Source organism: Galeopterus variegatus, unplaced genomic scaffold (genome assembly GCF_000696425.1).
Source record: "Galeopterus variegatus unplaced genomic scaffold, G_variegatus-3.0.2 Scaffold3215, whole genome shotgun sequence".
In the NCBI taxonomy this organism is placed as follows: domain Eukaryota; kingdom Metazoa; phylum Chordata; class Mammalia; order Dermoptera; family Cynocephalidae; genus Galeopterus; species Galeopterus variegatus.
This window is the reverse complement of record NW_007729326.1, coordinates 171,866-184,711: the sequence shown is the minus strand read 5'-3', so window position 1 is coordinate 184,711 and position 12,846 is coordinate 171,866. Positions and strand designations below refer to the sequence as shown.

The following is a 12,846-nucleotide window of genomic DNA, read 5'->3' as shown; positions in this document are numbered from 1 at the left end:
AGGTGAATGAATCAATTCACACACATACATACACACACACACACATACACACACACACACTCTCACACACACACACAAAAAACAAACAAACAACAACAACAAAACGGGGGGGGGAGAGGAAGATATAACAACCACAACTTTTTTTTTGAAGTTCTTACAACAAGAAAATGGAGGGGACACACCTGGGTGGGAGGGGAGAGAGGGAGGAGGGAGGGAGGTTTCGGTGATGGGACACAATAAATAACTACATTGTATATTGACAAAATAAAAATTTAAAAAAAAAGTATTTTACTATCATGACTTTGTTTTATAAATTCAAATTAATAAAAGGTTACTTGCTACCCAAATCAATAACTAAGAACAATAAAGCTGTTCTGAGTAACACAGTACTTAAGACGGAGCATTAAGAATGATATCTGGAGTCCTGCATAAGTCCTAGTTCCAAGTCACTTCTCTATTTTGTTTTGTTGCATAGTCTTGATAAAATCCCAAGACCGAAATAGTTGCAACAGTTGCAGGCTTGAATGGAGAGTGGTAAGAAATGTTTATTTCAAGGTTATCTCTACCTCAAGGTCTGGCACATAACAGGTGTTCAATAAATGTTTGTGTATATATACATTTTGCATGTACGGGCATGTGCTCTCTCAAATTTCAAAAACATGTTAATACACGGTATGGCTTTCCTCATCCATGACTTATTTACAAATACAAAGAAGTTCAAAAATATATACAGAAGTTTTGTACTGAAGTCTAAATATGTATTAAGTGGAATGCTGCTATTTATTAAATTATAAATGTGTGCAATCAGACATTTATACACAAAAGTGGGGCTCCATAGTCTTGTCTAATTTTGCCATTTTACAGAGATAAAAACAAAGCCCATAATGGTCACTTACATAAGCACACAGTGAAAGAGATGGGATTAGAAGACTCATCTCTGAAATAATTCCTGTATTTAGGAAAGGTGAGTTTAGACCATCTTTAATAAGCACATTAAGTAAGACTACAGTTATTTTTCTCTTCCAAAGAATGCTGATGTACCTATAATTAGTTTTCCTTCTTGCAGAGCTTTAGAGATACTCAAGCTTATTTGTGCCAAATGCGCAGATGTTAGTTAACCTGTTCTGCTCCTTTTGGTCAGGGTCAACTTTGCGTTAAGGTAGAGCAAGTGGCAGACTACACTGTGTTATTTTAGGACCACAGGGAAATTCTTCCTACCCCACCAAAAATATTTATTTTCCTTTTGATATACCTGACATTCCTTGAACAAGAAGCAGCCCTTTTTACCTTTTCATTTGATTGGCAAAATAAAGCCCTAAAGACAATCCTTTCTTCTTTAACCCTGCTGTGAGAGGTAATATGTCACCTGAGATTCAGAGGCAGGTTCAAATAGCTGATTTCAGAGCAGTTACACAAAGCATTGTGTCTGCAGAGGATGGAACATGAGTGTTCCAGGATTCTTAAAATGATGGCCTGGCTGTAAAGGGAAGATTGAGGAAACATTTCAAGTGAATGGAATGAAAAGGGAATGGTGGGGGAAACTGAGGGAGAGGCAGCAAAGACAAACTTGAACATGGGACGTCAACATTTGGCCCTATGCTGGTCATTTCCCATCAGTCTCCTGTGACCTTGATACATTGCTACTTGCTTCTGATCTCCTTATTCTGTCCTCTTTGCAAGCACGGCTTGTACTTCCTCCTCTTTCTTAGCAAAGAATAATGTTGTAGGCATTTGTTCTTGATAACCGTGGATCGATCACAATATTGGTCAGCTCCACAGTCCATATTCTCTCATTAGCATTGGTTTCCACAACACACTTGTAAACAAGGGAGAGAGGGCACAGCTTTTCAAACTAGGAATGGTACAAGAACAGAAAAGTAAGGGGACAAAGTCAGGTTTTCATGAAATCTCAATGTCTAATGGTAAATATTTGTGAGGCTTTCCACAAATCTCCTAGTTGAGAAGTGGAAATGATGACTGAGATAGCCTATAAAATTATGGCCAAAGTTTCACAAAAACCCAAGGATTTGAAGTGATTTATGAATAACTCAGCTCAAAATGCTGAAGAAGTGTCCCTCAATAGGAGAATGGCTCAACAAACTATAGCAGATCCACACAAAGCATTGCTGATACTCAGAAAGGAAAAGGAACTACTGAAACCTGCAACAAACATGGAGGTCATGCAAAAACACACTAAGTAACAGAAGCCAGAAATACAAAAATACACATGGTATGACTCCAGTGTTATGAGAATCAGAGCAGTGGTTGTCTCTGAAGGGAAAAGGAAGCAGAGTTGAGGAATGAACAGGAAGTTAGTCTCTGGAGGGAATAATAATACTCGTATCTCAGCAGAGGTTTGAGTCGCACAGGTGTGCTCACAGTCAGAAGTTATCAAATGCTTCACTCACAGTTTGTGCATCTACCTGTCGGTAAACTTTACCTCGAAAGAGAAAATTAAAGTGCAAACGTATATGTCCATTTAAAGATATGCATTCTGAGGTGTTTACAGAGGCAGTGTGCTGATGTTTTAAACTCACTTTGAAACAATCAAAAAATAAGTTGGATTGATGGATGGCTAGAGAGATGGATGGATGGACAGGTAATGTGATAAAACAAATACAGGAAAATGGAAAAACAAATTCTAGGTGGTGAGAATATGGATGTTCGTTGTACACAAGTCTTCCAACATTTTCTATGTTTGAAAATTTGCATAACATTTAAAAGTGATGGAGGGTTAAAATCGTTAAAGTATGGAAGGAATTATACAAAGAGTCACCAAAAATGACAACTGATTCTTATACTAAGGAAAATCAAAAATTGTACAAAAATATAGATAAAATATTCTCAAAGACAAGGTTGAGTAAGAATTTCTCAATGATTTTTCCTTAATATATTTCAAAAACAGATCATTTAGAAGAGAGAGAAAAGAGCTTCATACAAATGCTGAAAAAGTTTTCAAGAATTTCCCAAATGTTACATTTAATATTTTGATAGTTACCCTATTATATATATTATACTATATTAAAACTTACAAAGTCTCCACACTCTTTCCTAAAATAAAATTTTCTTTAAATATTTCTCTTAAATTCACATTAAGTATTCTGATTCAAAAATAACCCAGAAGATACGAGACAAATACCACCCATGAGGTCAATAGCATAACTCAGCCACCTCCAGTAGTCCCTAGCCATGTTCAAGCAGATCTTACTCCTCATTTAGGAAAAAAAAAAGAAAAATGTGCAGGCCAGTGAGTGTCAATGTAGGTCATATCTGGGAGTAGGTTTGTGGTGAATGTGGGCATGACCTTTCATTGCTGGCTTTTCCTAATTCTGAGTTTGGCTAATTGAGTTCAGTGTGAATTGAGAGCTGTCTTAATTCCTGGAGGTCACTCTTCTTCCCTAGTTTCCAGATAATAACTGGCACGTGGAAGAGTGGTGGTAATGCCAACCCCATACCAGAAAATACATCCCTGAACTGAGGAAGCTGGCATTCTAGGGGAGCAGAGTCAATAATTAATTATGTAGAAATAAGCAAGATAATTTCCCTAGAAATGGTCGTTAAGAAAATCAAAGAGGGGAAGAGAAAAGAGTGACCAGGTTAGGGACAGCAGAGGCCAAATTTAGAAGGGGTAATCAGGGATGGCCTCTCTTGGGAGGTATTTAAACTCCCAGATTGTGTGATGATTTGGGAGAAAATTGTTCTGGCAGTAGAAATTGCAAGAGTGAAGGTTCTGAGCAGGGGCCACGCTTGGAGCATCCAGGAGGGAAAAACTATGGGGGTTGGGGCTCAGGGGAAGAATATTGGGGTTCAGAGCTGTGGGAGGAAAGCCCGGCATGTAAGTAAAGGCTCTTGGGCATGGATGGCAGACAGTGTTTAGATTGTTGCTGAGGCTCGAGGGCTACTGAGGACTCTTATTTCCTGGCTTTGTTCCCATTTATCCACAGGGCACAACCACAACCTCCCTGCCTTTAAAGAGCAATCATCACTCTCAGTCTGATGTCTGGGGGTGGGGTGGGGGAGGCTATTAAATGCAGTGACTGTTCTCTCTTTTAAAGATCACTAAAAGATTTGAACCTGTGGCTACTGGCTTTAAAATTCTTTCCCCTTGAGCAGTGTGTGGTCTCCAAGAACCTCTGGGATCCTGAGATGAAGGGTCCATCAGGGACCTCACCCTCTAGTTTTGACCCCAACATTACTTGTCATTTATAAGCAGTCTCATTTCTCACTTCTACACCCAAATTACCTCCATCATCCATATAAGGTTGTGGGGATGTTTGAATGCCCCACCAGTTATTAGCAGTGAGGTCTGGGGCAAGTTACCATTCAAGGCTCCTCTATAAAATGGGGATAACAATTCCTATTCCAGAGGGATATGAGTGTTAAATGACATCATGTGTGTATAGCACCAGAACATTCTGGCTCACTGTAGACACTCAAAAAATGCTTTTATTAAAAAACAACCCCCCCAACCCCCCCACATTCTGTTCTAATTCAGCCCAGCTAAACTAGTCATACTTTATTTGATCTTCAGTCACGAAATATACTCTTACAATATTTTATTCTTTCTATCAAATCAACTGTGGTAAAAAGACTTTAATATGTCATACATCTCTGTATTTTATCTAGTGGGTTAATGAAATCAGTGGTGTCATATATTTTTATTCTGCTCTTATCTCCTGGGAATTCCAAGTTCAGTGCTGATTTTTATTCCTAAAATGTGAAGGCTACCATTTTACATTGTAGCCTGAAATTATATATCTCTCTAGTGTTTTCCTATGAATGCACACTTAAAAGAGAGTGGAGTTCTTACGAGTCAATAATAACACAATTTTGAGTTTAAAGAATAAATTTCACCTCCTTTTCACTTTCCATAATTGCAAAATTTTATTTCGCAGCCTCAGCAACTCATCAAAAGAAATGATCAATTTAAGTTGGTAGCAGACATAGGAGAATTCTTCCAATCCAGAAGGTACAAAAATGATTTACTTCTAACAGTCTCAGAAGGCCCTAGTAAATAATCTGTTTCCACTACTGACATGAATATGTGTAGTCTTTAGGGGAGAGTGCTTAGCTTTGTAAAATCATTAAGGAATAATTCTGCTGTTCAGTGCTACAGTCTTCATTATTCTAGGGTATGTGCTAGAGGATTATATTCTACAACTTCTGATTTTCATTTTGAATGTATACAGTTCTTTAAAGTTTCTTACTTTGGACCAGTTTTATTCTTTTCTTTCTTGGTATCAACTTCCACTTCCTTAAAGTAAGCAAAATTCACAACAATGTTTCAGTAACTTTCTCATTTCTTTTCATGAGATTAATCTTTGCATGTTTGATGAGAATCCCTGCTCAACAATCATGTCCAGAACCTGTTCTTACTGGAGATGCTTTCTCTATTGTTTTAACAGAGAAAGAATACTGCTAACATGAAATCTTATATTTACTTCCCTGCTCAACAATCATGTCCAGAACCTGTTCTTACTGGAGATGCTTTCTCTATTGTTTTAAAAGAGAAAGAATACTGCTAACATGAAATCTTATATTTACTTTTTTTTTTTTACGCTGTCACAAATATAAGAAAAGATAATGTGTTTGGGGATATAGCCACTGAAGACCTCAGTAGACCTGAAGACGATGAAAAGGCATTTATTTAAAAGGGCAGCTACATGCTCCTGTTGACATCCTCTCACTTTATATGCATTCTTCCAACTGCTTGGAGGCAGATTCCAAGTTGTAACTACTTCTCAGAACTAATTTCAGAAAGAGGAAGTCTTGATGTTAAAAAATGTTTGCTTTTTGATTGTGCCTACAAAAAGCGTGTGATCAACACCCAGACATTCTAAATATAGTAATTACTCACAAAGGCCCAGGGTGTGGTGGACCTTCCCAGCAGGGGGGTTGCAAGAGGTTATCTATCAGACCTGAGTCTAAAAGAGTGTTCAGAGAATTGGTAGTAGTCAATGTTTAGTCTTTAGAAAAAAAAAAAGATTTGCTGTTTTGGAGGAACATTGTTTTGTTCCTCACAGTAATGCAACTCCAATTTCTGATTTTCATTTTGAATACGTACTGTTCTTTAAAGTTTCTTACTTTGGGGCAGTTTTATTCTTCTCCTTCTTGGTATCAATTTCTCAATAGTCAGGGAAAAAATTAGGCGTTTATTTTCATTTTTACTGTTCTTACATATATATCACTGCTGTGGAAGTTGTTTATTTTCATGATTTTTGGTATCCCAGGATGAAAATACATGAGACAAGTGGCTAATGTGAATGCTGTATAAAATATTGTCAGAAAAACTCTTTGGTCATATGATGCTTTTTTGATCCTCTTGCACCTGTTATTGAAAGAAGAGCTCACAAAAGAATAACATAATGATTGAACCTCATTCAAAAATTAAATCAGAGTATGCTTATAACTCATGCCAAACTCTGGGAATATATAACTGTACACTGTTGAATAAAATGTTTTATCTTTCCTCTCTTATTTATATTTTTTTCCTAATGTACCTTGACACTAGATTTATGTACATGTACTAATAAACCATGGCAGAAATTGAATAGAGAAGATATTCTATATATGAAAACAATCCAAGAGTACTCATAACAGGTTCTTACCGAGGTAACTGACGAATGTCTCCAGAATATTGTTCATATTTGTAGTTTACCACATACCACTGGGAACTATAAAATTTACAAGCCTGAAAGAAAAAAAAATGACAATTATAAAAATTATCATGAAAAGTCAGCTGTCCTGGTAAAAAGTCCCATGGAAACAGTTCTCATATCCCCAGAGTGGTGTTAAGGTGGCTAGGTTGGTGATTTTAAGGTAGGTAGGGGGCTTGCTCTTTATAATCATTTTTACATTTTCAATAAAATGGAAATCTAACCTTTTCCAAACTCATGGGGGAGGAACCACTTAACATACTTATTCTATCTTACTCCATCCAGGAAAACCTAATGTAATCACCCATTGAATCATACCGGATATGTTGCTAAGCTCAGAAATCATCATTATTTAGCTTTCCATGGCAACTCCTTCCATTATCTAACAGTTCTTGGTAGTGAAAGATGTTATTATTTGTACGTAATCCTTTTGTCATAACTTTAGGCCATTTCTTGTTCTTACCGCAGTAACCAATCCTTTTCCTTTTTATATCATCACCCTTGTCAGCCTGAAACTCATGCCTTTTAAGGCACGGCCTTCTCTACGATTATTTATAGATCTTATAAACAGATGTGAATAAAAGATGACTGAAAGCTGTTTTTAAAACAAAGTTAATAGCACAAAATAGTTACTGTATAGTGGTGCGTGATGGTTGATTTTATGGTATTAATTGATGGCAACTATTTTCCTAACACCTGCCATGCACCTACCACTGTACTGACCAGGAATTTGTAATGTGATTTCACTAGATGGCTTTTGAGACGCCTTTCCATTCTAAAATCAAATGGTTCTGAGGATTAAACAGCTTTCATCAGGATTACAAGGAAACCTGTCCTCTAGCATTAATGGAAAAATTGAAGAGCAACAAACTTACTGCACTGTGAGGAATAAAGACCTGTGATTGTCCTTGCAAGCAGGAAGGGGACAGGCAAGAGGAGGAGCTGCTGCAGTAAAGGTAGCCCTGGCTCCACCTTTGCAGAAACAGACAGAGGCAGGGAGTGGCCCAGTGTGCATCATGGAAAGGTGGATGCAGAACACAGGTCTGGGCACTTGACTCCCTCTAGATGCCCGGAAAAGGCAGTGAGTGAGGCTGTTCTGGATTTCTCTGGCCTTGAACTCTCTCAGCACCATAACTTTACTTGTTCAGGGAAATGCCCATGTGCTAACTGGGGACTGAGCACCAGGACAAATACAAGGAGTAGAGGGTGGCAGCTGTGAGAACAGGACAAAAGAAGAGGTTAAAAACAAAACAGAAACAAGACATATGAACGTAGAGAGGAATAGTAAAAGGGGAATTTAGGAGACCTGTATCAACTAGAATAGATTGAGAAGGGGAATGTGAACAAAACAGTGTAGTCAGCTAAAATTAAATATATTAACTTGCCAATTCCTGAACCAAATCTGCAACACACAGGTTTCTGGAAATAGGAAGGAAAACTGAGCACTAATATGTTCCTTGACTAAAGCATTCTCTATTTTAGATAAAGATGATAGGGAATCAGGCAAAGAAGCTATAGGCTCACAGCATACCAAACAATGGAGCTTGAACTTTCATGTTTATGTAGTCCTCTCTCGGTATCCACAGGGCATTGGTTTCAGGACTTTCTTGGATACCAGAATCTGCGGATGCTCAAGTGCCTGATGTAAAATGGGGTATTTGCATATAACTCACACACATCCTCTCGTATACTTTAAATCATCTCTAGATTACTTATAATAATACAATGTAAATGCTATGTAAATAGTTGTTATACTGCTGTCTTTCTCAAATGAAACAAACTATATTTTAGATATAGTTTAAATATATTAGTCCATATTAGCACATATAATAAATTAGAAGAGATATCTGTACCCCATGTTTACTACAGCACTATTCAAAATAGCCAAGGTACATTTTAGATATAGTTTAAATATATTAGTCCATATTAGCACATATAATAAATTAGAAGAGATACCTGTACCCCATGTTTACTACAGCACTATTCAAAATAGCCAAGGTACGGAATCAACCTAGGAGTCCACTGACAGAGGAATGGATAAAGAAAATGTGGTAGTTAACACAATGGAATACTACTCAGCCATGAAAAAAAAAATGAAATCCTGTCATTTGCAGCAACACGGATGACCCTACAAGACATTATGTTAAGTCAAATAAGTCAGGTACAGAAAGATAAATACTGCATGTTCTCACTCATATGTGGGAGCCAAAAAAAAACAAAGACAAAAAAATTGAGGTTTTAGAAGTAGAGTGGTTACTAGAGTCTGGGAAAGAAAAGCGGGGGGTGTAGATAGAGAGAAGTTGATTAACAGACACAAAATTATACCCAGATATGTAAAATAAGTTCTAGTGGTATACAGCAGTACTAGGCATCTATAATTAACAGTAGTATATTGTACGTTCTCAAATGGCTAGAAGAGAGGAGCTCAACTACATAATCCTGAAAGTTCTAGCTCCATTGCTTGGGATGCTGTGGGCCTATGGCCTCCTTGCCTGATTACCTAGCAACTTTATCTAAAATGAAGACAGAATGCTTTAGCCAAGGATCACGTATAATGCTAATATATTAGTATGCTAATTTATATATGAAAACTTAAAAACCCACTCCCATTTTGCATTCCCTTTCAATCTTTTCTCTGTCACATAGTTTTACCTAGTTCTCCTCTAAGTACATATGTGAACATGACTCTTGTTTTTATTCACTTCATAGAATACTCTAGAAGTTTTTACATTTGCTTCCTAACTTTTATGAGCACTTGAAATAAGTAGAATAAAATATCATACCCTAATTCACTAATCCAGTCTCCTAGTTTTGTAGATCATTCATCTATTAATTCATTCAACAAACATTATTGAGCCCTTACTATGTACCCAGAGTTGTTCTAGGTGATGGGAGTACAGCAGGGAAGATAAGACAAAAATCCATGCCTTCTTAAATATACATTCTTGTGAAGGGCTGGTCAATAAACACAAGAGTAAGTTAACCATGTTACATGTTAGAAAATGATAGTGTCATGGGAAAAATAAAGCAGAGGAAGGGGGATGGGATATTTGGGGCAAAGGAGCCAATTTAAATAGAGTGGTTAGGGTGGTCTTAGGAAAAAGGTGACATTTGAGCAAAGACTTAAAGGAGAGGACAAACTGAGTCATTTTTACGGCTACTTCGAATTTGGTGTCATTATAGGAAAAAAGCAGCCTCAGAGTATCCTTCATGCATTTGGTCTTTCTACTCTCCCCCGAGTATAGTCCAGTTTGGATTATTTGCTTAGCGTAGAATGTTCAAAGTATTTTAAAGATTCTTTGATTAAAAAAATTGCCAAGCCAGTGTATATTCTTTATAATCCAAACGTAAATAGAGGGTACAGCCCAGAACCAGAAGCTACAAGGCTTTGTTCTTGTCCTGGGACAGATTCGTATTGACTCCTGATATGATATTGGTCAAACCATTTCATTTATTTGGATCTCAGATTTAGCTTTTGAGCTTTCAGAATATCAGACTGGATTAGAAATTTCTGCCACATAATTTCTATCTCTGTTTCCTGATTTGGAGGTTTCAATGGGACACAGATGTATTGACTTACTCATTGCTTTTCCTTGCTAAGGATAGTCCCCATGTTTAACCAGGATAAGCCTGTATACATGCATATTACATATGATATTCAAGATAGGCCACAGGCTTAACCAAATTTGAGGTATGTTAATCTCGAATTTCACTGACCAAAAATGAATGTGGAACTTTAATATATTAGGAAAGAATTACTCCTTCCTTCCTTCCTAAGACGTGAATGCTTGTCAGTTACTGTACTAGTAGAAACCTTACACATAATCTTTACAACCACTCTATGAGATTTTATTATTACCATTTTTTAGATAAGAGAGGCAAGGAAAGGCTCAGATTTTTGACCTAGATCCCACATGTGGTAGAAATAGGATAGCAAACTGATATTTGTCTGACTTTAAAAGACCATTCAACTAATTTATTGTTTGATGATTGCAGACTTTTTTTTTTTTTTAAATCACATCTGGACCATCATTCTGAATATTTTGTATGGTGTTTCTATTTCTGTCCCAGTGTAAGACAGACCCGATTTGAATTTTGGTTCTCTCATCTGCTAGCTGTGGGATCTCAATTCAATAACTTAATACGTCTAAATTTCTTTATATGTCTAAATAATAGCAACTTCACTCGGACCAAATAAGATGATTCCTGTAAAGCATGTAGCATAGGGTAAGCACTCAATAAATACTTGCTATAAAAACATCAGATTTCCCAGTAAGTTTGATTCATTCTACAATTCACATTCACAACAGTTGATAACAATTTTTTTCTTATTTATAAAAATAGAGTTTTGGAGAGAGATATTAGGTCTGATTATCAAAGAATTCTGTTCTAATCAAATTCTTTCTGAATTTATTTGCTGGGTTTCATATATCTGGTGGTGGATGGATAAAAATCAGAGTTGGACTAGATGACTCTTAAGAATCATTCCAAGTCTGCAATTTCTCTGATTCTGAGAAAGTCAGTGCATTTTATAAACACATAATCATTTCTCCTACATAGTTATGGCATTTTGGAAATGTTACACATAGAAAATTATTCTCTATTCTTTGTTCCAGCCCACACGGTCACTCTAAGGAGATCATTAAGAACTATTATAATTATGACTACAGCTCCTCTTTGTCCAAAAACTAAGCTGAAATGATCTGTTACAAATTCAAAGTCACAGGCCACAACTCTGCTTGTTACAATGAGACAATGGTTTTAGTTTTCCCTTATTGACTTCCTAGCCCACAGCACCTGTTTCAAAATACCAACTCTTCATCCCCCTTCAAAGGTGAAGGCTCTGAATATTGAGCAAGAGCCTGCTGAGCTGGTTAATTTTTCTAAACAGCAATGCCCTGATTCACATTTTACTTATTTATTAAATTTCCTTATTCAGCCTTTATGCTTGCCATCTCTGCCTGTATGTGTTTAGACACAAAAAAGCTAGCCAAAGTCAACAATTGCTGAAGGTCTTTGTGCCATTAAGGAGAGTATTTCCTAGCCAGTGTAGTGTCTGTGAATCCTCTGGGGTTGATAATTTAAAATTCAGGTTCCCAGATCCAATCTGAGGTCCACTGAAACTGGCGCTCTAGAGGAGGTCCCAGAAATCTACATTGCAAGAAGCACCACAGGTGATTATAAAGGAGGCAGAGAAATGTTGCCACTTCACAGGAAGAATCCATCATTCCACATAAGTGATAATGTGGCCCAGTCCTTGTTACACACTATTTGACTATGAATTAAGATCTTTTGGGTCCTAGCTCCACACAGTGGACCCTAGTAACTGGGATTACCTTGTAGTTTTCACTCATCTAGACACAGCCTTCTAAAAGGACATACCACCTCCAGCATGGAGTTTTATTTATAGTGGTAAATAAATAAATTTAATAGATGATGTTCTATATTCTTTTTCCTTTAGAAATGACTAAACATGATACTTAGCAAGTTCTAAAAATCTAAACACTTTAGAAAACAGTGGGCAGTTACAAACAACACCCTAAGCTACTGTAAAAAAAAACGTAATTTTTCTCCTTTCCCCCCTTCTTCATAGAGTCATTAGAATCAATACAAATCATGTTGTATACCTCCAATAGCAATGTAGGTTTAGCGATGCAATTTGTCCATCTCTTAAAGGGACTGATTATTATATTCTGGCTACAAAGTAATGGATCAGTAACAGATGGCTTTTTGCATGCAAAACTATTTTTCTTTTTGGCTACAGAAGTTTACTTAGTTATAATTAGTTTGTTTTCCAGAAAGATTAATGCAACCACAAAACTTGTTCATTTTGGCCCTTAGTCACCACTGGGATTAGTTCTGTATTTGTAAAACGATGGTAGTAATTTTCATATTCATGCCATTCTTTATAAAGTTTAGAAGTAATTATGGCTGTACCATAAATGTTGAAAATGAAGCATCATTGAATTGAGTGAGTTTAGGCAAATTATGGATTAAAGGGTAGCTGGATAATTTATTGTCCACACAGATATTTCATAGTGAAAGAAGACACTATTAGTCAGGCCAACAGTTAGAACATGAGACTGCTCCTGCAAATCACGACATGTGCATTGACATTTTAGAGAAAAAGCATTAAAAACACTTTTTTTTTTTTTTTCCTTTTTGTCTTTTTTTGTGTCCGGCAACGGAT

The 12,846-nt window shown here is 36.7% G+C and overlaps 1 protein-coding gene across 1 annotated transcript in view; it reads right to left on the bottom strand.

Annotated features, from left to right (window-relative positions):
- The window catches only part of LOC103600075 (dedicator of cytokinesis protein 10-like), a gene marked incomplete at its 3' end in the record, with an annotated part of 151,701 nt that overhangs the window by 60,006 nt on the left and 78,849 nt on the right, over positions 1 to 12,846 (bottom strand). The window contains exon 4 of the mRNA XM_008584310.1: positions 6,609 to 6,691. Coding sequence (XP_008582532.1) covers positions 6,609 to 6,691 — 83 coding nt within the window. The remainder of the gene's footprint in view (positions 1 to 6,608; positions 6,692 to 12,846) is intronic.